Below are 27689 nucleotides of genomic sequence, written 5' to 3' on the forward strand. Positions count from 1 at the left end.
TTATAACTTATAAAAGGATCCCCCATTGTGTTTCATTTAGCTGCGCTGTTATGCTGTTTGAAAGGCATCCTGGAAAAATTTTGGACCCATCTGTGCTATTTTTAATGGCTGGTCTTTTGTAAGCATGCACTCGATGGATGTCTTAGATTGCTTTGAAGCATTTCAGGCGATGTGCGTCACGTTTTAAAAGCTTCTCATTTTGCTGCAGCCACTGACGGGGAGAAACACATGCCCTTCTGTGTGTGAACAAACCGGGAAACTGTGAGATGTGAAGACCAGTGTCTTTGCTTTGGCCCATTGAAACTGGTTGAAGCACCTAACATTAACATGGATTAAATTATGTTTGTGTATTCAGAAGATTTCAGTGTGAATAGCTTGTGAAACAGTCACAATATGATTCAAGCTTGCAAATGAACTCTTATTGAAAGATGGGGCTGTTAAAATTGGACTATTGGATGAATAAATGTAAGTAACCAAATTAATTCATGAATATTTCATATATCATGACTGTTTGATAGTTTATGCTGTGCTTGAGTGAACACTTTCATACATTCAGATGAAATGTGTTGGATGTATGTGTTATGTGTTAACCCTGACATGTAGTTTTAATGTTGTGTGGAGTTGTCTCATTTTCTTCAGATTGCATTTCAAATAGTCTTGTATTGGAAGGGCTGCATGATGTTAGCCAATCACAACAGTGGATGTTTACAATGAAGTCTTAAAAGTCCAAGCAGTTTAAAACCGAGTGTTTCAGACAGAGAGCCAGAGACTGGGTGTAAAATTATTAAATATGAATAAAATATGACAGTTTGGTGCAACATTTTTTTACTAACATTCTAAGTGGATCTCAGAGAAGATAATAAAATTATAAAGAAAGAGTATGTCATGAACCCTTTAAATAAAGATAATTACTGACAGTAGTTTTGAAATATAGTCTGCAACTGCACAACTTCATTTACATGAAACAGAAAGCGACTTATTGCAAGAAAGTAGCGTTCCCGTTTACATGTGCTGTATTTGGAGTGTACTCTTTACTCTCGTGTATATATACACGGTCAGAAAGCAGTTATTTATAGCAACGTAATTTCCACATGGCGCTTCTGTAATAACAAACATGGCATTTGAGGAAGACTTCAGTATTTGTATTCCCCGTTGCTTCACTTTATTTCTAGATGTTTCAGAGTTGTTTCTGTGTTTGTTTCCTCAACTTTCTATTTCAGTGGAATTACACTGCAATAGTGGGGTTTCCCTCCTGCCTAAAACTCTGGGATTCCCCATATGTACTAGCACATATATGCGAACGTGAGGTACCGTCGAAATCTTACATTGGTGTGTATGAATGGGTATAATTTATAGTGTATTTGCTTTTCCCACTGTACTCCCAGAAATGTTGAATTTATTTACATTCACTTTATTCACTTTGATGACTTGTAAGGATCCATCCTATGACGTCTGTTATTAGGTCTGTTCACGCACATGCGCACTCTTCAAAAACCAGTAACAACGCCACTAATGTGTTTACATGGCCACATAAGCCATGTTTTCCAAGAAGGATATAACTGCAGGCTGAGCTCCAAAAAGGCCACATAACCAACCCTTTCCCTAATCCTAACCGTGTGTGGAAGTAACTCCCCTTTTGGAGGTGAAGCAAGCCCTTTTTGGAGTAACCTAGCACCCTTGTGGAGTAACCCCACCTTCTTTCTGAGATTCCGCCCCTATTTGGACATCTCCGACCTGCAGCTATACCTACTTGGATTTCCGGGGGAAACCCATGTATGTTAAACTTTTTTCTCGTAATCCCTTAAACGGCGTAAGGAAATCAGCTGCATTATTATACATGCTTTTCTCGGTATTTTGGTGCAGTTCTGAAGCCATTGTCAATGCTTCTTAAAATTATTATTTCTTGCTGGATATGAAAGAATCATAAAGAGGTTTGTCTCAAACCTTTTGTTGCATTCTTTGACAACTATCAATTCCTTTTTATATATTTTCTGTCTTTCTTGCTCTCTGGATACTGCTCACTGGCTCTTGTCATCTTGAATTGCCTTGAACCTTTTTTGGGTGTCATTTTGCAAATGAATCATCAGAATGTATCCATGTGAATATTAGGTCACATTGAGGTCAAATGCCAGACGTAACTTCACATGCATTCATAACCGGTACGCTTCAGTGGGAGTGAATGAACTGAAGGTGTAGTGAACAGGAGATAAATGTGCAAATGCGCACCTCCCTATGTGGTTAATAGGTTACATCAAACAGCCTACGTATGCAGAGTGTGATTTTTGAGAGGCTGGGGGTCTGATATAACATATATCAGACCCCCTAATACTGCTAATACTGCCCTACAGAGGCTAAATAAAATAACTACGCTGACCTTGAAACTGAGAAAAATGGCTTCAAATCCCAGTTAAATGTGAATGATCAAAAGTTCACACTTGGCTTAGTTGAGCCAAACCGTCTGTTGCAGGACACATAGTCAAAAAGACCCCAATTCGATCATTGCTCAATTTTGACAAAATGTGTACAGTTAATGCATTTTATCTTTGGATGGATAGCAGCATGTTTCTATATTGATTTATGCTACAAAGCAAAAGTAATGGGCATTTATTAGGATTCCTATTTGACAGTCTTATCCAAAAAAAACCTTTTATGCAATTGTGGAAGGCGAATGGCAAGTGACTTTGGTGAGGTGAGTGGCAGAGGGATTCTGCAGTGGAAATCTGAGACCCTCAAATACAGTCTTGTCAGCCATGCTCATGGACCTTTAGCAGAATTTAGCAGGGAATGATGGAATCCCCACGGGTTGAGTACAGGCTCTATTTATGGAAAACCTACTTAAAGTTGGATGGCTCTGTCTCTACAACCGAGCAAGCTGGAGAAATGGTAGGTGTCTGTGTAGGAACATGTGTAACAAACTACTCCCTTACGATGACCTTTAGTTGTTCAAGCTTACAGTGGTTTTGATAATATATGATGTGAGAATCTGAAGCATGCAGATCATTGTATGCAAAGATTGGGAAATGGCGGTGACAGGAATCTTACCACTTCAGCACAGCTTTGTCCTTTATTCTTCCATTTGCTAACCACAGACCTTTGGCTCAGGTTAAAAGGAATCAGTGGCGTGGAAAACATGTATTTCTTTCACATACTATAGTTTACAAGAACTTCAGTGAGCCACCCTATATTTAACTTAACAAGTTCTTAGCAGATAAGTTGGTTAGGCCTATACAATTACATAAATGCTTGACATAAGTTCATTAATTCTTTTTCTCTCTTTTATCATAATATGGTTTGTTATTTTATGGAAGTCTTGTCACGGCTAGCCCCACAACCCTCTTTTGTACACCATAGCATAAATGTAGATTTATTGTACACAATTAGAGTCATAGCAACTTCATACTGGTCAAGTAAGATAAAGGTTATTCTTCTTGTCACCATGGGTCTTTGTTTCTCACATATAGTAGCTTGCGCTTGTAAAGTGCATTGTCCTCTTTATGAGGGTTGATCGCCTCTTAAGCATTCTATCCTTTACTGGAAACAGCACATTTACATCATGTATAAATGTTAAACGAATATTCCTGATTCAATACATAAACTCAATCGACAGTATTTGTGGCACAATACTGATTACCATATTAGAAATAAAAATGATTTCTACTCATCCCTCCATTTCTTTAAAAAACAGAAATCGAAGTTACAGTCAGGCACTTAGTATGGAAGTGATTTTTGGAGGGTTTAATATTTACGGATTGGCCCCATTCACTTCCATTTGTTAGTGCCTCATCTGTAATCCAGATTTTTGCTTTTTTAAAGAAAAAGAGGGACAAGTCAAAATGAATTTTTTTGGTAATCAATATTATGCCACAAATGCTGTCGATTGAGCTTAACTTGTATTGAACCCAGAATATTCCTTTAAATGGTGGATGAATGGTACAGGTGAAGTAAATCTGACACCTGTGTGAACACCTGTGTGAACTTGAGAGGAACTGACCATGCGCTAAAAAAATCATGAATTTTTAAGTGTGACAAAGTGCTAGTTCATCCAATAATGAAAACTCATGCTGTTCCTAATCCGTTTGACTTTCTTTTTTGTGTGGAGCACAAATGAAGATGTTATGTTAGTCTCAGTCACCATTCACTTTTACTAGATCTTTTTTTCCATACAATGAAAGTGAACGGTGAGTGAGGTCTTTCTGCCTAACGTCTCCTTTTGTGTTCCATGTAAAAAATAATGTCATACGCATTTGGAACAACATTAGGTTTAGTAAATGATGTCATAATTAAAATTTTTGGGTGAACTATCTCTTTAAGTGTACTTTTTAGGGCCACTGAACTTATCATTTAATAAGCCTGATACTGTGTGACCTGTACGCATTGGCACATGGAAATTCTTTCCCCGTGACGTGGCACATTCAATCAAACACACACACACACACACACACACACACACACACACACACACACACACACACACACACACACACACACACACACACACTCACTCACACACACACACAGTCACAGCTGTAGATTCCTCCCAAAGTACTTTTATCTACTTTGAGTCAAAGGCTTAAACAAGTCAATGAGTGAGCTGCTCCCAGAAACTTCTTAACAAACTAGGCCCAAAAACATGTTCCTGGCCTCTGATAACAAGCAAAAACACATTTCTCTTTAGCAAGTTATCCCTGAGATTATTTACAAAGTGAACACCTGTGAAAATCCCACTACAGAATGGAATTGAATGTCCAACAGAAACCAGTTTTTCTACACACCCTTTTAAAACAAGAGGTTGAAGGTCTTTCTGTAGCTGTGTCTTGGACTGTATTGTAAGTGTTTGCACACCTTTGTAATGGAGTAAGTGTGACGGCTATGGTGAACCCATCCTCACTTTTCCTGTGATGATCGTGTGAACAGTGATTATTCTCAGGTAGTAAAGGGGGAAAGTTCACATTGTAATATTTTAATGATCTGATTATATTTATTTTTGTTTGCTTCCAATCCACACATAATTGTCTAAAAAAGCTGGTTTCTCCTTTTTTATGGTATCTTACAGTAGACAGTAGGTTTAGATTATATTCTCAGGTGTTATAATGTAAGAATTCATAGCATGCAATCCTATGATGACATCATGATGTAGGCAACTTTAGACTGAGTGCTGGGGAATGTTACGTTATTGCGCTACTCCTAAATAAAAGTAATTATGGATTTTTACTTATTAAAGGTAACGTGTTAAGATGCAATCACACTAAACTTTGCACTCCATTCAATTCCATTCTAAGTGAGTCTAAACAGACCATTTGTCAGCAAATTTCATGAACTTAGCACTACCTTGATTTATTTAAATTAGAAGTGGAGTTGGACACTAGGGGTGTGCGATATATATCGTCTACGATAATATCGCAATTGTTGTTTTAACAGTATGCGAAATCACATTATGGAGTATGTTACTCATTTTCCAAAACCAATCAAAAAGCCGTATTATGTGTCCATGAACTCTTGTGTGCTGCAGCAAAGTAGTATATACTTTCACATTCAGATCTTGATGTTGCACGTTAGATTGCGGTGTGTATGACAGCAGTAAAAAATGAGCAAATAGAGGAGAAGATCATCAAACACCAACAACCTCGCAACCCACGCTAGATTTAATCGCTAGATGTGGGTCGTCATCAATAGCATGGAGGTGGTTTGGTTTTGAAAGGTCAGAGGCTAGTCAAAAGATGACAATCTGCAAACTGTGCCGAAAATCGGTTACAGTCAAAAGCAGTTCGACGACCAACCTGTTTCACCACCTTCGAACTACACACCGCACTGAATATGACGAATATGAAAAGCTTTGCGAGTCAACTGAACACAACACGTCTGCAGCTGACAGGGTAAAAGCAAAAAACACAACAGATGGCAAGATATAACAAACGCTGTCATCAATTACATCGCAAAAGACATGGTGCCAGTTCAAGCGGTTGAGAGAGATGGTTTTCAACAACTTTTGAAGACTTTAGACCCAAGAAACACTGCCTGGGATTTTATGCTAAATTTTACAGAAGGGTGTAATTTGTTTACAAATGCAATACATTTTGTTTTTTTTCTTGTGCTGTGTTTGAAAGAATTTGCATTTGGTGACTTTTATTACAATGTCATATTTTTACTTCTTGCTTGTATGCTACACAGTTCACCTTACAGCAGAGCAGTGTTTTGTATTGTTCTTGAATGCTTCAGTTTTAAATATTAAAGACCTCTTTTCCTTCAATATATTGATTCAATTAATAATATCAACAATCAATATTATCATATTATGCTAATAATATGTTGTAAATGGGAACTAGTACAATATAAGTCTTATACAAATTTTTTTTTGAAGGATACAAAATATCGTCTGTTTATCGTTATCGGCAAAATCCCAGAAAATATCGAGAAATAATTGGACGCTGATGTTTTTTTTTATGGAAGGCAGAAGGCAAACAGAAGGCTACAATATCTCATCCACTTTCCAACAAGAAAAATGCTGTGTGTACCTCCAAGACCCAAACGCCACTAGCTGTGACATTATACCTACCAAGCAGGGTTGTTTGTGAATGTTCAGAACGGCATTTGTAATGTTTTTAAATAATGTTGTATTTTAATTTTCATCTTAACCTATTATTTGATAGGACTGACAAAGATGAAAAATGTTGACTCAAAATGTATTATGAAATGGAAATGAACCATATTTGATATATTTGATATTTGATGATAACTGGATGCCACTTGCAAAAATGTAACATGCAACATAGTGAGGTCCTGTGACACTATGTAGTATATGAATGATTAGAACTAGGATTGCTTCTATATTTAGGTTAATTTATTCTTTGTATTTATTTTTTTATTACGGTCTTTTAATTCTTTTACTTCTTTGATTTTAACTGTCAATTTTAGACATTTTTTGTGAATCACTTCGTATGATATGTTAAATATATGTGCTTATGCAGCAATCACAATCACAGGAAACAATGTATCATGCACTCAAATACAGTATTTGTGTAAAAATATGGCTGTACTGATTCTGGTGCACTGCTGACAGGTTGATGATTAAAACTACAACTCTCGGGTGCAATTGCCAGAAATTCATTCTCAGAATTATTATACATGACTTGACATTATACAACCTTGTATTTTTGAGAGGACAAGTGTGCAGCGCACATCTGTGCAAACACTATTCAGAAAAAATAATCAAGTTCCTCACTTGAATGACAAGATTTTAATTTTTGCCTTAATTTGTGTTCATTATGAGAGAAGTATTCTAAAAGTATTCTAACAAAATTGTATAAAGTAACTGTATTCTGAATACAGGTGATTGAAAACATAAGGAGGGCTGGATACAGTTACTTCAATTTTGTATTCTGAATATGTAACGGTGTTACATGTATTCCATTACAAACCAAACCTGCTAATCCTAATGCGGGAGACCAGCAATGCAAGGTCGTGCAGAGACACTTCACATTCTGCTGTAATACCATATTTCAAGTTTGGTGAACTTTGACCTATGACAAGAATAGAAGATTGAAATGTCGCAGATTCATCTCTTGGCTTGATTTTCCTTAATTGGTGCAGGAAAGTGGCATAGATGGTATATTATATTTTTTTATTATAATACTATTTGTCAAAAAGATGCCCTAGAGCATGACATCATATCCTTCATGGCACAGTCCGAAGCAATTTCGCATGCTCAAAGCCTAGTGTGACCGCAGCTTTAGTTACTGTACTTTTAGCCCCAAACTTGAATATTTGGTTCCATACTTTGGTGAAGATACAGTATTTGTTCTCTGTGTGGATTATTTGGTGCTTGTATTTGTATCCAAATCAGATTTTTTAACTCGTTTTCTTTATCTCCACAGCGTTTCACCAGCAGGCTGTTCACAGTCCCCATGAACAACAGAAGGGACAGCGGCAGAGTGGCCCCATCCCATGTCAAAACTGTGGCAAGCCCTGCAAAGGCGAGGTGCTCCGGGTGCAGAACAAACACTTCCACATTAAGTGCTTTGTTTGTAAAGGTAACACGTCAGACAAGTACCAGTCCATTCATCTATATTCATACCGTATTGTGTGGCAGTTTGCTGAAAGTTATACAGTATAATAGCTTTTACACCAAAGGAATTTTGAATGTACACGTGTTAGAACCTGCCAACACAAACCAAAAGTAATAAACATGTCAAGGTCAGATTCGAGGACAGTAAACACATGCATGACACTGGTGTCACACTAATAAACTCAAACATGCTCAGTGGTTGTGGAGGGTGCGGTGCAAAAACGCAAAGAGGAAGTTTATTAAGGTGACTGTGCTTTTGATCAGTGTTTGCTATCTGATTTCATCCTGGTAGACACATTTAACCCAGTCACAAAGGGGTGACTGCTGTCTCCTATTTTGTCTGTGAGAATATGTGTGTTAGTATGTGTGCATGTGTGTGTGTTTATGTATGTGCAAGACCATTTCTCCCACCAGCTGTTTTCAGCTTGATGATGTTGTGAACACAGACAGCAGTTGCTAGGTGACCTCAGGGTTTAGACAATGTAAGCTTCTTAATAGTGTTTAACATGTTTATTCTTACCTCAGTGCGTCAGTCAGTGATTACTACACCCCACTAGTCAAATTACAGTTGCTGCTTTTTTTTTATGATATCCGCCCACTCTTAAATCTTATTGTCTTAAATAAGTGTCTCATTTTAAGATATTCATGAAGGATTATGGACTGAATGCAGGCTTGTTAAAGCTAATTGCATTAAAACAGAATGCAACGCTGTCCTGGGCTCTGTGCCGAGGGGGGCCCACTTAAGTCTGTTATGGTATAGCCTTCATATTGCGACTTCATGGAGCCCGGAACATAGCATTTTGTTCTGGGCACCATGAATTTAAGCACTGGGCCTGCCTGGAAGTAAATCACAAGTTTAACATATTATTTAAAAAGCATTTAGATTAAGTATTGTGACATCACATTTATGACATTTTGGCTGGTGATTATTTGTCATACAAATAATTGCGATTAATTATAATAACTCTTGTTAATGTGTTGGATATTTGCAATTGCATGTAAGAACCAGGGCCATAGTTAGAATTGTTTTATTGCTCCTAGTGGGGTTGGGAATGGATACAGATTTCCTGATTCAATATGATTCCGATGAACAAACTCTTAATTCGATTTGATAACGATTTCAATTTAATTTGATTATGATTCAATTTGATTCAGTTCTGATTAATCTAGTTATATTTCAGTTATAATGTCCATTCTCAATACCAATTTTGATACCACAACAAAATACTAACTAATTTGATTAAGTTGAATTGATACTCAAGTAAATATTCAGAAATTGAAAAAGTAATGAAGTGTAACATAAAACTGCCTAAATTACTGGTCTTCCTGCATGATAATAATACTTGAAACCTGAGCGTGTCTGCTGAGTGCATTTTACATCTCCATTTTTAATTTGTAACTAGAAGCACCTAATAAACAACAACAAAAAAAGTCCAGAGCTGTAGAAAGTACATTTTTATTTTTTTTATTATGTTTCCAGGAGTGTTGGTTATTAAAGCTGTTGAGGTGCTACAGATATTATATCAGACATTAGCATAATTATTCTGATTTAAAGTAATGGCCAGCATCATCCAAGCACTGCCAACCATGTTAAAATGCAATTATACATTATAAATTCTGAATCTAAGTACTGATTACCATTTTTCCATGTCTGTCAAACATGTTGAGTGGTCCAAACATCATCTGCAGCCTGAAACTGAACCTTTGGTTGGATTTTAGGAGTGGATGCACTTAGCTGCATAGAGAGCTATAGGATGCTCCCTTGCTCCCTATTTAGTGAATGCCTTAACCTCCAGTATGCTGTCTGTCTGCACTGGTCTCAGAACAGTTCAAAATGCACCTACTATTCACCCTAACTGCATATAAAGCCTCTGAAAACAACTTTTTGGCTTTTGGATGAACTCGTTGGTTCTCAATGTGGTAATACTCAGTAAATATAGGATTTCTATAGAAACATTTGCGAAAGCACACATTAGTGTACATTGTGTTTTGCAACATGGCATTTCAAGATAAATCACTCAAATATAAAAAATGGCATATCGGATGAAACTAGAGACTGTAATCTTTTGACTCAAACAGGTTTAAATGTAAAAACTTTTGTTTTTTGTATTAAGTATTTTGTTAATCTCATTCGACATAGAGCCGTAGACGTTGTATTTGGCCGTTTCTCCCAAAGACAAACTCGGCCGTGGTTGGCACCATGTTGTTTGGTTACAAGATGCCATACTTCAAATTTAACCCTTTACTGACAGCACAGATTATTCTAAACTGAGATCAGTCAGTTTAAATTAATTTAAATTATGTGTTGCATATAGCAACGTCCAAATACAACGTCTACGGCTCTATGTCGAATGAGATTAACAAAATACTAGCATAGGTGAATTACGGACCGGGCCAATGGGGCCAGTGCCCAGGACTGCAAGGTCTCATGGCCCATTTACTTTAAAAACAAATATCTGTAACTACGTACACCTTGCCGATCAGGCTAATCAGCCGAGGAGAGGGATAAGTGTGGCGAGATGCGTCAGTTCGGGAGAGAGAGAGCCATATGCAGCTGCAATGTATGCGTTTATGTTTTGTGTCTTTTTGTTTAATTAAATATTATTTTGAATGTTCAGCCAGTTCCCACCTCCTCCTTTCCCAACCTTAACCTTGTTACGTTGGTGCCTAAACCCGGGAAGTAGGAGGGATGCACCATCGTAGAGTCCTCGCCACTACATCCACCCCAAAGGAGCTGCCGCGGCCATCCACCGGAGGACGGAGGAGTTGCTCCCAGCTGCCTGGACGCAGAGGAAAATGCCCTAACTTAAAATGTCAACGTTGTATAGACAAATTGTGTTGAAAATGTGTGTAACAAATATGATACAACAGGCTTTTGTGGTATACATTCATGTCCACCACAATAAAAAAAAGCCTTTAAAATATGGACATATAAGTTTTATAGGTATATTTAAAGTGTGATTTATTTTACATATGCAGCTTGCTCTGTCATTATATAGATCTTGTGGTTTTTATAAATTTCTCATGGTTTTTATTATAATGTGATCTTACTATAAAAAAGGTTTTACGTTTGAAATTGTTTTCAAATATCAATGTAGTGTTTGGTGTATAAAAACCTGATAATTTATTAAGAAAAATAATATTGCATTTGAGGTGCTGAATTGTAATGTCATACATTTCTATAGAGCAAGGAGAGGAAATTGTCATGGCAAAACTCATGCTGTCACGATCCCCTGTTGTCTGCCCCGTGTTTCACTTGTCAATTGTCATGATTCCCGGCCCTCATCACTGTTTTATTGTGCTCACCTCGTTTTGTCATCACCATGTCTGTGTATTTAAACCCTGCTGTTTCTTCATTCCTCTATCGATCGTTGTTGGATATAGATCTTGGTAAATGTTAAGTTATATGTTAGATTTGATTTGTGTTCTTATGTTAGTTTTGATTTGTGTTCTCCTGCTCTCCGTGGATGTTTCTCGTGTTTGTGTTTAGTTTTTTCCCCACGTGGATGTTTTGTTTGTTCCCTGTATTGTTTCATTCATTAAAGAAGCTGCTCTTAGATCCCCACTCCTCATCTGCCTTCGTCTGAATCGTAACACATGCCCAGGGTGTCATCTTAAGATACACAAACTATATACATTACAAAAAATAACTTGGCTCTGGTGGTTGGGAAAAATAGGATTTTGATATGTAAATTTGTGTGGTAAAAAAGTACTGATTTATATATATATATATATATATATATATATATATTATATATCTATATCTGGAAAGTTTGTCGAGACAAAACATAATGTTGGTTTGACAAAACCTTGCCATAACATTTTTCGTTGTTTTAAATAGGGTATTAATAGTGTATAGGGATGATCACGTTGGAATGGAACATTGATGAGAAAATTTATGGCAGTGCAAGCCAGAACCATTGTGGACAGTCTCAGAGCATACCTGCACATAAAGCACACACACATATAATTTGCCTGTCAGTCAAACAGCATGCGGGTACCGATCTTGTGAGTTAATGTTTTATAAACTGTGTGAAACTTCTTGTCTGCTCAATGTCTTGTCTTTTCTCTTTACTGTATATTTTCAGCTGGATCAAACTGTTTACAGATAAAATTAATTTGATTTATTTTTTTTCTCCCAATATGGCATCCACCGCGGCATCCGAGAACTAACCACATTATAGTGACCACGAGGACATTACCCCATGTGAGTCTACCCTCCCTAGCAACCGGGCCAATTTGGTTGCTTAGGAGACCTGGCTGGAGTCACTAAGCATGCCCTGGATTCTAACTCCATGCAGCCTCCAGGGGTGATATTCAGCGTCTTTTCCACTGAGCTACCCAGGCCCCCCAAAAGCATGATTTGTGAAATAATTAATTTTTATTTTTTCATAAAATACATTGAATTAATCAGACTTACTGTAAACTTGTCATTACTATAATCATGTTCCTACCTTTCTGCCCATTAATGACAGCCCTTATGAGAGTGAATGTGATTTGTAATTATTGTGACTCCACAGAGTGTTGGTGAATGATATACAAAAAATATACATCCTTTAAGTTAACTCACCTTAAATATCTCAACAGGCATAGATGACAAAAGTGGTCAGTGGTGAGTCTCAATATCCATCACTCACTGCCTAAGGCTTTAGTTGCAGTTTAAAGTTTGCACTTACATACTCATGAATTCTGCAAGTAAATGCTTCATTAGTTTTGTAATGCTTCTTTATAGGAGTCTGTAAAGGGATCAATGGAAAGGAGGAGGATAATGGTTTAATATAAAACTTAAACAAAAGACAAACACACACACGACGGACATGTCCGTAAACTATCTCTCTCTCCCGCACGATCCTCTGCAGTCGACCTTTATCCCTCTCAGGAGGCTTGATTAGCCTAATACGGGACCGGGTGTGTAGGATCACGACCCGGCCCCGCCCTCCGCCCTGCCACATTCCTCCCTCATTCTCTCAGGCTGGGGAGCCCCCAGCATGACGTACATCCCCCCCCTTTCCCTGGGGGAGGGCGTGCTGTAAGCCCCGTCTGCTGGCAGGTCATTCCCATCTACCTGGACGAGGGAGGGGACAAGGGAGGGAAACAGAAATTATTAAACTGGGGGGGTACTTCCTGTAACAGTGTAGTACCCCCCAAAAAAACACTGTAAAATCTAAAAGAGAGGGAAAAGGCCAACACAGAGTGGCAGTGAGAGAGAGAGAGGAGAGAGAGATGGAAAAAAAAAAACTTACTCGCCAGTTCTCCAATACGCCATAGCTTGTTCCTCGTCCACTTCGCCCCTGGTGGACGGAACGCCCCGCCGCGTTCTCGGGGAACAGAAGGGGTCTCCCCCGCCCCTGGCAGCGGTTCTCCCGCTCCAGGCGGTCGGCTGTGAGCCCCTACCCGCTCGCGGTCAGCGGTCTTAAACCCCGCCGCATTTCAGCGGCTGGTAGGGAACTCCTCCGCCCCTGGCAGCGGCCCTGAATGCTCCAGGTGGTCGGTTAGGAGCCCCTTCTCCCCTCGCGGTCGGCAGATGGCCGCGGCTGCTCCGTTTGGGTGGACTGTAGTGGCGAGAACTCTACTACGGCATATCCCTCCTCCTTCCCGGGTTTCCGGCACCAGTGTAAAGGGTCAATGGAAAGGAGGAGGCGAGAACCGGCTTTTCAATATAAATAATAGTTTAATGATAAACTTAAAAGACAAACACACACACTGACGGACATGCCCGTAAACTATCTCTCTCTCTCTCTCCCGCACAATCCTCTGCAGTCGACCTTTATCCCTCTCGGGAGGCTTGATTAGCCTAATACGGGACCGGGTGTGTAGGATCACGACCCGGCCCCGCCCTCTGCCCTGCCACAGAGTCATTCTAGGAACACTGGTAATGTGGATGTGGGGGTGTGTGTGTTTTTATAGGAAGTCTGTGTGTGTCTTTCCATCACTCATTGTCACACCCCCTTAACTCATTTGTTATGTAAAACATAAAAAAAAAAACGGCTGATATTGCTTCATTCTAAGATGTTTTGGAGCCTGGAGGAAGACAGAGACACGAGGGGAATAGAGTTATCATAGAACTGCCTGTATTTGTTTCATGCACACCATGACAACGTAGTGATACTGTTCGGCACAGTGGGGAATTCATTGCTCCATAAAGACTGGACTAAGCACGCCCAATGCTCTTTCCAAACATGTGAGTGTATGCTCAAAACATTCTAATATAACATTTATTCAAAATATGCATATTAATAAATACAAATATATGTAGTAAATGCAGGCCTTCTGCTATATTTGCCAGGATTTTCTAAAGGAAACATATTAAAAACATAGCATTAAAAAAAAAAAATCTAAATTCACACTTGTTCCATTTCTGTTATTGGAATTGAATTTTGCATGAGATAAATAGAAGAGAAAATGCTCAAAATGAATAGTGATAAAGTGTTGCATATCAGATAGCAGTAATTTAAGGGCCTCTTAAAATACACACATGTTATGTGTGGATGTGTGTGTCTGTGTGTTCAGCCCACCTAAAATGTGTGACCTACACCCTACTGAAAACACCCCAGCACAGCTGCCTGTGTTTGCCTAAATACTGACACATGTGCAGACTATCTACACACACACACATGTCGGTGTGGCTATCCTTATGAGGACTCTCCATAGACAAAATTATTTTTATACTGTACAAACTATAGATTCTATCCCCTAACCCTAAACCTAACTCTCACAAAAACCTTCTTGCATTTTTACATTTTCAAAAAACATTATTTAGTATGTTTTTTTAAGTGATTTGAATTATTGGGACACCAGAAATGTCCTCATAAACCCCATTTATTGCAAAATACAGTGTAATTACCAGTTTGTAACCTAAAAAAATGTCCTCGTATTCCAGCCCCCCACCCTCCCCCTCCCCTTGAATCTTGAGTCTTGAATCCTGATACCTCATTTGGGAGAACATTTTGAAATTATCTGGTTCAGATTTGTGTGCAGACCGTGATTTCCAGAACTTAAAAGAGGATTTTGATGGTTCATGTTTTTTCAGCTCTAATGAAAGGCAGCTTGGGCTGCACCCCTCTGCTCTGGCCAAAGCACCTCAGCTCAACTCTCAGACTGGAGAAACATTGAGAAACTCGTGCTGTGAATATATTTAAAACTGTGACACAAGTGATGCACACACTTTCAAACACTGGCTTACACACGTGCAGAGACTTGCTCACATGGTATTGGCTATTTTATTAAATAATATATGAAGTATAATGTTGTTTCCTGTGCTCTATAATACAGAAGGAATTTTTTAAAACAATTACACATAAGTCATGGAGGTTTTTTAAAATCTAATCAGAGGAATTGTTCACCCAAAAATGAAGAAAAATTCTGTTATCTTTTACTTTTTTGTACCAAACCGGTATGACTTTCTTTCTTCAATGGAAGATAAAAAGTAAATTGTTTAAAAGTCTTTAGAGGGTTTATTTGCCATATTGACTCCAATATTGTAAATAGTGACTCCAGTCTGTCAAGCTCAGAAAAGGACAAAAAACACAATAAAACCATGACCAAAATTTAAGTTCTTATTCACTCCCAAATCAAATCATTATAAAGTGCTAAAATCAAATACGGTTGATGTCGATAACATAAAATCTCATTTGTTTTCATTGCGTCTTGTGACCAAACCTGCAACATGACGTCATGACGGTAAAAAACAATAAGGTTTGATGTTCCTTTGTCCAGTTTGATCATACAGTCATTATTCATTGTAATTATGGCAAATAAACTCTGTGAAGACTTTTTTTGACCAAAAAAACACAGTTCCACTGTTCTACTTTCCATCTAAGATGAGACCGAGCCCAGGGAAGTCGGCAGTGCATCTGGACAGTGTTGATGTAAGTCTTAACTTGCATCTGTGGATGCAGCGCAGAGTGTTGTTGACTAAAAAAGGTGACTAAATTAATCCCAAACCCATGTTCATGATATCCATTACAGATGAATGATGTTTTTTAAGACAGTGATGTCTGAGGGATCAGAGATCATGCATATTCAGAAGTGGTTTTCGTCTTGCTCTTTAGCACCGAGATTTGACCAGATTTCTTGAATCTTTTAACTATATTGTGAAATGCCCCAAATCCTTTCAATTTGTGTTTGGGGAACATTGTTTTCAAAGTACTGGATTATTTGCTGAAGCATCTGTTGGCAAATCTCTTGTAGGACTAGTCTGTTTTTGGAAGCTTCCTAAATACTATGACATGATTGCCTCACCTGTTTAACATTGCCTTGTTATTTTAACTTGTCAAATTGTTATTAGTCTTAAATTGACCCCTGTCTCAACTTTTTTGAAGTGTGTTACAATCATCTGATTTAAAATTACTGTACATTTAAAAAAAATAAAAAAGGTAAAATATCACATAATGTGTAGAGTTTTCAAAATAGAAAAGGGTGAATCTAATAAAAAAAATCACTCCTCTTTGTTTTATTAGCATTTTTCATACTGTCCCAACTTTTTTGGAATTGAGGTTGTAGAAAATTAAATGGAAAATTTTGACGCAACATGAGTAGACCTACATGGACTAATAGCATGGGGTTTCTGATACTTTTGCTTTTACATGGGTTTTGTAAACCATTGGTTTATTTGTTTAGTTTCATTGTAGTTTGAGTAGTGTTTGATGAAGCGTCCAAGTGCATATTTCACAGTTATATGAAATCATGCCAGACTGCCTCTAAATGACACTCAAAATTAGATTGTTTCCAACTGAAGGACAGAACACAATGTGTTTGTGTGCTCAAGGCCACATTACATTTTCTATTCAAACTCCAGAGACCTATTTCCCATCGCAACTAAGATCTTATATAAAACCTCCAGCAGTGGAAAATGCATTTGATCCAGAAGGAATCAGAATAAATAGTGAGTGGTGGTGGCATAGTGGCTAAAACACAGGGCCATTGTGCCCTTGAGCAAGGCACTTAACTCCAGGTTGTTCCGGGGGGATTGTCCCTGTAATATGTACACTGTAAGTCACTTTGGATAAAAGCGTCTGCCAAATGCATAAATGTAAATGTAAATAAATGACACACTTTATTTAGCTGCCAACTGAGAAATCTAGCCTCAAAATCCACTCACTTTCTATTTATAATCTAGAACTGATAATTCAGACAATGGTAGATTGAAAACCTTTATTTCAATATACAGATAGTGAAATGACAAACATTGATTCCATGACCTTTTCATTAGATGTCATATTGGCTGCACTGGGGTACTGATGAGAACACATTACAGTGTAATCCATTCTGTCAATTGGATTACAATTAAAGGCAGCAGTGTAGAATGCAATGACATGCTGCATAATTAATTAGCTAGGTCAATGCTGTTTAAATTCTCACACAAACACATTGGTAGTCTTTATTTTTGCCATTAGCTTCCTCTTACAGCTGCTGGATCAGGCAATTTTTTTTATTTTATAAAACTGCACACACAGTAACGATCTTTTAATTTATAACTGCTCATGTTGTAGTTGTGTGGTTGTGTGTATGTGTGAGAAAAATACTCCTGTATATGTGTGTCCTTAGCTTTATTTTTAACGAAAGAAACGCAAAGGTTCTTTATTCTTTAATACACTTTCAGAACATATCAAGACATATCTTTAACAAGAAATCTACCAAAAAGTACCATGGTAATGTCATGCACCATAGTTGTGCCATAATGTTCTTTAAAGTACTTTGAAGTACCAAGTTAATACCATGATATACAGTATAATTATGTTATATTTTAATTACCATTATATACCAAAGTACAATTGTGATACCTTCACTGTACCTTAGTACCAGCACAGTACTTATTTGTAAGGGATTGGCCAATATTATTAGGTCGTTACATTGAAATATAAAGCCAAATCATGTTATGCCATTGCTCATTAGAATGGTGTGGGTATTTTGTTTCAGTTTTGCTATCTCTTTCCAAGGCCTGCAGCTGATCTCGAGTGCACAGTCTATGTAACACACATCATGACATCAGTAAATTCACAAACCCACTTATACATCTAAGGGCTTGTTGAATGCTCTTACCACTCAGTGGAAAAAAAGCATGAATTTTAAAAGGAGAAAGGTGCCCTTTACTAACAAACAATATACAGCAATACAATTAATTCCCTCTCCTCATTTGAGTTCCACTTGGTTAAGTATGGCAGTTAAAAATTCCCCATTATTTATGAACATCTTCAGTTAAAAAGTGCCATTATTAAAGCATTTTAAAGCACGTTTGTTAACGTGCCTCATCTGTTGTTCATGCTAAAATGTGCCAACACAATCACACAGAAGTTTGCATGTTTTTTCCATGAGTTTCAGTACCCTAGGGTCGGCCACATTATAATTAATTACCTTCCCTCATGGCGTTACAGGTAGCATGTTGCATCAGCAACATGGGAGACCCGGGTTTGTATCCCGTGTTAAAACCAGGAAGTAATCTCGTTCACATAATCAGTGATGAGCACGTTTCGGAGGTTGCATTTTCCCTCTTACTCCACTGATGATTAGGTTTAGGTTTGGGTTTTGGGTTGGGGGTTCAGTTTATAAAATATTAGTGCTGTCAGTCGCTGATTTTTTTTAATTGATGCAATTAATCGCATATAATGGTTTGTAGGTAATAGTGATTAATCGCAGATTTTATAAGTCCTGAAATTTGACACTATGCATACTTCTTTTCTTGCCAAAATTGTGTTGAAGAAGCGACACTAGGGGTCCATATTTAATCAAGCCATGCTCTGAACCGTGTACGTGCACTGCTGACGCAGGTGCGGGGAGGCAGTTGCATGCCAAAGCGACAGGCCTCATCAGACTGCATGCACCCTTCCCCAACTCCCCATAAAATCGTCATAACCTTCTGGTTCCCTTCTGGTTCCCGACACCCCGCAAGGCGACATGCCAAGCATGGGAGCAAGCCGCGCCAGCCACGCCTTTTCTCTCTCTATGTTTCTCGCATAGATTCAAAGCGGCTTGGGCCATCTTAACGCTATCACATGCATCGGGGAAGGTGTTCTTTTCCAACTCCTATTCTTTCAGGGGGAAAAGACCCCATGGAGACCACCACCTGCCCAGGCTGGGGGGAGGTAAAGAGTGGCCACATGGGGAAATGGCATGGTGGTAGATCCTACCTGCTGAGAGGGAGGAGTTGCTACTAACACGGTGACCGGGGGGCAGCGGGGACTGCCCAGGGGAGACACGGGTCCGCTCGCAAGGGGACTGTACTGCGGTAAATACACACAGGGGGATTAATCCACATGGGGGCCCGTCCTGTGGAGCACCTATTCCAGTACAGAGTAGTTTCGGTACTCGTAGTGGGTCTGGTCGGGGAATTCTTCCGCTGAATTCGCAGACCAGAGGGCTAGGGAGGAGTCATTCAGGGAGCTGAGTTAGTGGGATCTCCTGGGATAAGAGCCTACATGATTGCCTCAGTGGAGGGGAAAGGCACTTTGGTACAAGTGGTACACCTGTTCAGTTGTTCCGCGTTACCGACCTGAGAAAACACGGGACTAGACCGACTCAGCCCTGAGATTGTAAAATCCCGTAAAGGTATTGGATGTTGTCCAGCCCGCTGCTGTGCATATGTCTGCTAGGGAGGTGCCATTGGCCAGTGCCCACGAGGATGCCACACTTATTGTAGATTGTGTTCAAACCCGTAGGGGGTGGAAACGGCCTGGGTGTGATAGGCCAATGCTATGGCATCAAAGACCCAGTGGGATAGCCTCTGTTTGGAGACAGTGTTCCCTTTCTGCTGTCCACCAAAGCAGACAAAAGAGCTGCTCAGAACATTTAAAGCTCTGCATGCGGTCTACATAAGTACACAAAGCGCACACCGGACACAGCAACGAAAAAGGCTGGGACTGCCTCCTCCCAGGGCAGCTTCGCTTGCACTTTCACTACTTGTCTCTGAAGGGGGTCGTAGGAACCTTGGGCACTTGGCCCAGTCATGGTCTTAGGAAGACATGGGTGTCTGCTGGACTGAACTCCAGGCAGGTGTCGCTGACAGAGAACGCTTGCAGGTCCCCAACCCTCTTGATGGAGGCGAGCGCGATCAGGAGGGCCATCTTCAAGGAGAGGGCCTCGAGCTCAACTGAGTCAAGTGGCTCGAAGGGGGGTCTCTGAAGGCCCGAGAGGACCACTGAGAGATCCCAGGAGGGGAACAGGCTTGGATGGGGAAGATTCAACCTCCGGCACCTCTAAGGAACCTGATAATCAAGTCGTGCTTACCCAAGGACTTGGCGTCCACTGCGTCGTGGTGGGCTGCGATAGCGGCTACTTACACCTTCAAGGTGGAGGGGGACAGCCTCCCCTTCAACCACTGAGACTGAGTCTAATTCCATGCTGAGAAAAGAGATGCTCTGAACCGGGGCAAGCTTGCTCTTTTCCCAGTTGAACTAAAGCCCTAGGCGGCTGAGGTGCCTGAGCACCTGGTCCCTGTGGGCACATAGTAATCGGGAGTGGACATGATGAGCCAGTCATCGAGGTAGTTGAGTATGCGGATGCCCACTTCCCCTGGCGGGGCAAGGGCTGCCTCTGTGATCTTCGTGAGGACACGAGGGGACAGGGACATGCCAAAGGGGAGGACCTTGTACTGATACGCCTGGCCGTCAAACGCAAACCGTAGAAAGGGTCTGTGTCGAGGCAAGATAGAGACGTGGAAGTAAACATCCTTCAGATTTACCACTGCGAACCAATATTGATGCCAGACGCAAGATAGGATGTGTCTTTGTGTGAGTATTTTGAACGGGAGTTTGTGCAAGGCCCGGTTGACAACTCGCAAGTCCAAGACCTGTAGTAAGCCGCCGCCTTTCTTAGGTACAATGAAGTAAGGGCTGTAGAGACCCTTCTTCATCTCGGCTGGAGGTACAAGCTCTATCGCATCTTTAAGTAGAACGATCGTGATCGCCGCACGCAGAGTGCACCGAGGTAAAGTGGACGCCGCCGAAAGGGGGTGGGGGCCTGGCAAACTGAATCGCATAGCCGAGTCGATGGTCCTGGCCAACTAGCGCGACGGTTTGGGAATTGAAAGCCACATGTCAAAGCTCCGTGCGAGGGGCACTAAGGGGACGATCATTTTCGATGTACCTGGCAAGGCTTCGCAGCGGGCGGGACAGGTAGTGTGGCATCGGGAGGCAAAAGTGCTTCCCGAGGCTCTGGTGCTGAGAGAAGACTCAAGCACTTACCTTGCTCCGTGCACCCGGCAGGGGGCGGGTAGTGACTGAGGAGGAGGTCCCATGTAGGCGTCTTCTGGACTCGTCAGAACCGGCCGGCCGGGGGGCAGCCATCGTGGGTCCGGAGACGGGGGGTCCATGTCCGGGGTACCGGGACTGCTGAAGTGTGGCACCGGGTTGCCGTGAGGATGGCATTTGCGGGCCAAGTGACCCAGGGAGAGAGGAAATTGCTCTATTATTGAGAATGTGAGAACCGAACGTGTTTTATCTACCTCCCGTATATCGACCAGGTCCAGTCATAGATGATGTTCCTGGACCACGAGGGTGGCCATCGACCATCGGAGTGCCGGCGGTGTGACCTCCGTGGCCCCGGGGGCCGCAATCAGTCTTCGAACATAGTTCCTGCAGCACATCAGGATCAGGACTACCCAAGTACAGATATTCAAGTTCCTTGGCCTGGTGGATTGCAGGGGGGGCCATGGCATGCAGTGCGGAGACAGCTTGAAGCCGCTCCACAGTCGAGGGTAGTGAGAGCGGAAGAGCGAGGAAGCCGGTTTCAGGTAGTAAAATGTGCCCTATATGGCTTCGTCAACTCATCATGCACCTCCGGGAAGAAAGGAACTGGAGGGGTGGGGCGTGGCTGTGAGTGATGCCCTGACCTGGGAATCAATCGTCTAGCCATGAGGGGTGAGGTGGGGATGGAGGGTTCCAGTCCCGCACCACGCTCACTGCGGTCCGGGAAAGCATAGCAGACGTCTGTGCATCAGGCTCACACTGGACGAGCAGACCCAGAGGTGGCAGCCCAGTCGAGTCATCAGCATCAGACGCCACTGTGCCGCTCTCCAATGCAGCAGCGAAATAATCATCCAGCTCATGGGGTCTGAGGGAGTAAACAGACTGGACGTGAGATGAGCTGCTCTCACCTCAAGACCGAACGGAAACAAACGAGCGTGCTGGGGAGCAGGTGGTTCGTGAGGATTTACCTGCCAAAACTGAGCCCGCTGTACGCCCCAAATCGCCTTCATTGCCAGCAGTGCCGGCCCCAATCCCGTAGGGAGAAGGCACAGCATGGGGTGCGGCTGAAGTGGCACTGAGAACATGAACCATTCATAAAAAGCTGCCTGCATGTGATCGCAGCCCAGGCACATGAGGCAGCTCTTATGACCGTCAGAAGTGGAAGGAAATTCGACCGCATCCAGGAACTTCACAGGGGAGGCTGTCCCCCTCCACCTTGAAGGTGTAAGTAGCCGCTATCGCAGCCCACCACGACGCAGTGGAAACACACGTCCTGAAAACGCCAGCTGTGTATTGCTCTTTTAGAGAAAAAAAAACCCTTTTTAGGGAAAATAATCTCTTTAAGAAGCACTGTTGAAGCACCCAGGGGCAAAGCTGTACTGTTGTGCAGAGAAGGAGAAAGCTGCTGATATGCACCATAGATCCAACAGCATACATTCTGTAGAGATGACGTGAACAGTCTCGTGAATGCAACTCGCTGATCACATAACCGCTCGGCTCCAAAAAAAAATTCTGAATGGACGGACACATTTTCCTCCATTTATACCCGTATGTCCGGGGGCTGGACATGCAAATTCTGCCTGCCAATTTCTCATTGGCCTTTTCTCAAGTTCAGAGATGCGTGAGGCTCTCAAGAGCCCCACAACGTTCAAGTGAGGGACAGACGGGGAACATAACATATGCTAGCCTCCAGCAATGGTCTTTACACAGTCCGTTTCAGAATGATTTTTTGTCTATATGATGGATTTGTAGGGCTTGAATAACTGAACATTTCAATGTCTGATTAGACCCTTATAAACACTGGTTTTGGCTTCCTATCCAGATTATGAATATGATTATGTTTTCTATATAGTAATTAGTAATATGTTTGATGATGCCGATTAATGATCATAATGGCTAATAATAGATCATTTCAGCTGCCATTTAAAACAAGAAACACATTTCTCTTTGCTCGGTTCTTACCACTGCAATTCTTCTACTTACTATATGCGTGTGTGTTTGTGTGTATGCGTGTGTGTGTGTGTGTGTGTGTGTGTGTGTGTGTGTGTGTGTGTGTGTATGAGTGTTTCCTTTTTTGTGGTTTCAGAAGATTGTATTCACTGCATCGGTTCTGTTTGGCCAGTCGCCCAGGCTTTTCATGTGCAGTGGTTTGGATATTTCTTTATGTGCTTGTTCAGAGATGTGTTTTCACATCATATACCATTCTCTGTGCTGTGTAATCAGTCGAGTTGCTACATGTCCATGTTTCTTTTATTGTTCTAGTCCTTATTAATTTGTGCTCATGTGTTAGTTATTGATTGAGTCAGTGTGTAATTGCATGATTTGAGACACTTAGCAGAAGGTGGAACAGAACACACTGTCCTGTGGTGCAGTGAAAGCTCAGGACTCTCAAGGTGAATGTCAAGTCTCAAGCTTTTGATCATCTGCCAATTGAAGGTGATGATGCTGGATACTGGGGTGTTGTTCTGTTCATCATTGATGAGAGGTTAATTACCAAATGTCTGGTGACACTTTACAGTTTTGTTTTCTGCATCCTCTGCATTGCAGCTTTGTCATACTGTGTTTATGATGAGGAGACTAGTAGGCAATACAATTAGAGTGTTGTTTTTAACACATTTTAGTCCCTGGAAAAAGTAACAAGATTGCATGATTTGATCAGTATTGCCTCTAGTCTCACGTAGCCAGACATATGACTATGGTCTAGGCTCTACAGCAGCTTCAATTGACCAAGAACTGCACATTTAAACAGGAAAAGCCATCTAACTGTTAAGTGACCAATCACTGTTGGTTTTGTCATGACAGGTTGTTTAGCGGCAGGACTATCGAAGATGTATCATACCATAAAAAAGACAGACATTGAGAAAGAAATTATTTATAGGCTTGGGATCGATGCCATTTTCACACATCAATTATCAGAAGATTTTACAGATGATTATCAAAAATATGAAATATTATGTAAGTAAATGTTTCAGCAAGTGTACTCGAGCAATCACACAGAAAACACATGGGAAAATAGCAGAAAATGTGTAGAGTCTAACAACAGCACGGAAAACGTTATTATACAGAATTTCACAGTGCCCAGTGCTAACAGTTCCTTGTTGATGCAGCTGCAATCTGTGCAACCACTTGGCATGTTTATACACAGTATTCAATATATTATTACATGATATGTTCAGGGTTTGTTCTGGCAGGTGTGGTAGATGTTTCTTCATTAATAGTCTGACTGCTGGGTATTTGATGAAAGTTTGATCTCATACAATGAATATGCATACCGGAAACAGCAGACCTTGACTGCTGGCCAGCCAACTTCCTCAAAACATGCAATCCAGTGCCATATTAGATAGAGTTGAAGCACTAGAACTCGCTGGTGTTGGCTTAGGCAGTGTGTAGAAGGGTTATATTACCCCTTAGGAATAAAATGCTTACCTCTGTTGATGTGAGTCCAGCCAACTACATGCCGGTGGTGCTAGATTTTCCCTCCCAGCCTTGAGGAAACATATTTACTTTTGTAGATTCTGATTGGTCCAACACAGATAGCTTCTCAGATTGTTCCAGAAAACTGTGGTTTAGGTATCCCCAAGGTTGTGCAATACTCTGTTCAGATGATAAATGTAAGCACATGTCAAGGAATTGGTTTAGAATGCACAAAGCCTCACCATAACACCTGCCATAATCTTGCGCACAAATGTAGCCACATGTTTACATGTTCTTCTTGTATTGCAAAGTTTAGGTTTCAGAGAGTCAGACATGTCCAGAATGTCCATCCAGTGGATCTGATTTCAAGTTCAATAACAAGACACTCTCCTTTTTCCAGATTCAGTTGCTCCGTTCACCCTCCCAATTTCTTTAATTCACTGTTCTTCCTTTTTCTATAGTGTCCCCGCTGAAAGAAGAAGCTTTAACCTGCCTAAGGTGGTGTGCTGGTCTTAGCTGGTTTCAGCTGGCCAAGCTGGTCTTCAGCTGATCTAGATGGTCTCCCAGACTGGCCAACCTGATGCTTAGCTGGTCAGCCAGCTGAACTCCCAGCCTGACCAGCTGACAATTGCCCAAAACCCCTCTTAAACCAGCAAAACAGACTTGGCCAGACTGGGAAAGCAGCTAACCACCTTAGGCTGGTTTAATCTGTTTTTCTTTGGGGTTTTTTTCAGCAGGGCTGCTTATCTCCATAAGTTTTCCATGTTCCATTTCTCCTAACCCAATCCATTATTTTTTAGGGCTTCTTATATAATACTCTCAGCTGTCTTTTTAATTTGTTTTCTAATTAATCTGCTTTCCATGTCCAGAATCTTTACTTACTTTTGCTCAAGCACCCAAAGTGAAAGTTTCACTGTTGAAGATGTTGAACTTTCTTGCCCAAGGTGCTGATTGTGTGTCCCTCTGGAGCAATTAATCCTAGGTTGCTCAGGGGGCACTGTTCCTGGAATTGTTCTAGTGTATGTTGTTTTGATGAAAACATCCTCTGAATAGCGTTTTAATGAAATTACAAAATCATAATACTTACATACTTGGGCTCTCAGTTATATGGGGTATGATGGTTAGTATGTGGCATTTGTTTGATCATGAGACCAGTGTTGCATGCAGACATTCCTTTGCCTCTCTTACTCAGGTGTTGTTTGCTGTCTGCAGTTGAGCTAAATATACCAACAGGGTGAAAGACACACCTTGCGATGCCCAGCATAGAGGAGTTCTTATCACTAAGGGGTTTGGTTACATTCCTCAGCAGTTGAGGGGCAAAAGTGTTCTTAGATTAGAGGGTGCTTAAATCATGTTTGAAATTTATATCAGTTAAAAGTGTCATATGCATCAGACTATGTGTAATTTATGCACCACTAGTGTCACCAAATGGAATAACAAAATAAAGTTTCCCGGACATTTCCCCTATTTGCCATTTAATCAGTATTTGCCATCCTTTTAAGATGCATGTAAAGGTATTAATGGAAAGGAGGAAGCGAGATCCGGCTTGACAATATAAATAATAGTTTAACATAAAACTGAACCAAAAAGACAAACACACACACACACAGGTGTTGGGCAGCTGCCCGTAAATCTCTCTCTCTGTCTCACTGCTATCTCCTTTCGGTCCTTATCCCTCTCGGACTAATCAGCCTGATTAGGGGCCGGGTGTGCAGAATCACGACCCGGAACCACCTGCCGCCCTGCCACATTCCTCCCCCACTCTCTCAGGCCGGGGAGACCCGTCTGCTGGCAGGTCATCTCCGTCTACCTGGATCAGGGGAGGGGACAAGTGGAGGTAAACAAAACAAAAATGTGGCACCTACACACCATAACGGCAATCGTGCCAAATTAACAAAACATTTAAAAAGAGAGGGAAAAGGCCAACACGGAGCGGCAGTGGGAGAGAGAAGAGAGAGAGAAAAAACAACACTTACTTGCCGGTTCTCCAATATGCTGTAGCTTGGTCCTCGGCAGCTCCTCCACCCACAAATGGTGATATGACTCGTATCATCTGTATCTTTTGTCTGTATCTTTTATCTTTTCAGTAGTATCAGTGTCATCATAAATTACAATAACAGAATGTAACCTGTGCATATTATGGACACATATAGCATGTTATTAGTACCATTTATGCAGAGTGTAAACATGACAAATTACACATTATCTACTGCATATATTACTTTAAATCATCCCGAGTGGTTAGAATAGCTTCTTTTACAGATCTCATGTGAATTCAACTCAAAGAATTAGGCATGAATCATTGATAGAACATTTTAATGTAACATCAGTTAAGGTTTTGCATGTAGTCTTGTGCATCCTCATATGCACAAACGACTCCCCCAGATGTGTGGCCGTTGTTCTCAAATGGTATGTCGTTGCTCAGCTGTTTCAAACTTCTTTTTGGCTCAGAACTAAGAAGAACTTTGCCATGAGTATGCTTGGGCCTTTAAGTGGAAGTCTTAACAAATTTATGAAAATTCACACAATAATAGAAGACCGTGTCACAAATATATTACTGGATATTTGTAACCTAGATATCCTTCCATATCACTAACATGAACCAATCACTCTAGAGCAGCCATGGAAAGTATGTCTGCCATTTCCTGAACAACATTCCAATGTTATTGTTTGGGTTTGATTACTGCCTGAACATTATTAGAATGCATTGTGTGTAAGTGTGTGGTTCATTGTAGTGTGCTAACACAAGACCTAAGACACGTCGTCATACATGTACTGTATATCCATTTGGGTGTGGGTGAATGAAAGAGAGGGCCCCTTTTCTGAGGTCTTATGTAACAGTCAAGTGAGGTCATATAAACTGGAATCTTACAGAAACTGGTGGTTAGACTGTCAGGTGCTTTGAGGTTATTGTAGTAGGATGCACTGCAGTCACTGTAGATTCAGAAAATTTTTATTGCTCTGGGATTGCTTTTTTTTAGAGACTTAAGTTCTTTGTCTTATTTTTCTTCAAAAATGTCTTAGGGAAATAA

The 27689-nt window shown here is 40.8% G+C and overlaps 1 protein-coding gene across 9 annotated transcripts in view; it reads left to right on the forward strand.

Annotated features, from left to right (window-relative positions):
- Nucleotides 1-27689, forward strand: part of LOC127626650 (actin-binding LIM protein 2-like) — an 88218-nt gene that overhangs the window by 14188 nt on the left and 46341 nt on the right. For all 9 annotated transcript variants that reach the window (XR_007968478.1, XR_007968481.1, XR_007968479.1 and 6 more), the window contains exon 2: nucleotides 7872-8027. Coding sequence is in view for 1 of the 9 variants with exons in the window: in XM_052102625.1 (XP_051958585.1) it covers nucleotides 7872-8027 (156 nt within the window). In the remaining 8 variants the exon portion in view is untranslated. The remainder of the gene's footprint in view (nucleotides 1-7871; nucleotides 8028-27689) is intronic.

This window comes from Xyrauchen texanus, chromosome 33 (assembly GCF_025860055.1).
Source record: "Xyrauchen texanus isolate HMW12.3.18 chromosome 33, RBS_HiC_50CHRs, whole genome shotgun sequence".
NCBI lineage: Eukaryota > Metazoa > Chordata > Actinopteri > Cypriniformes > Catostomidae > Xyrauchen > Xyrauchen texanus.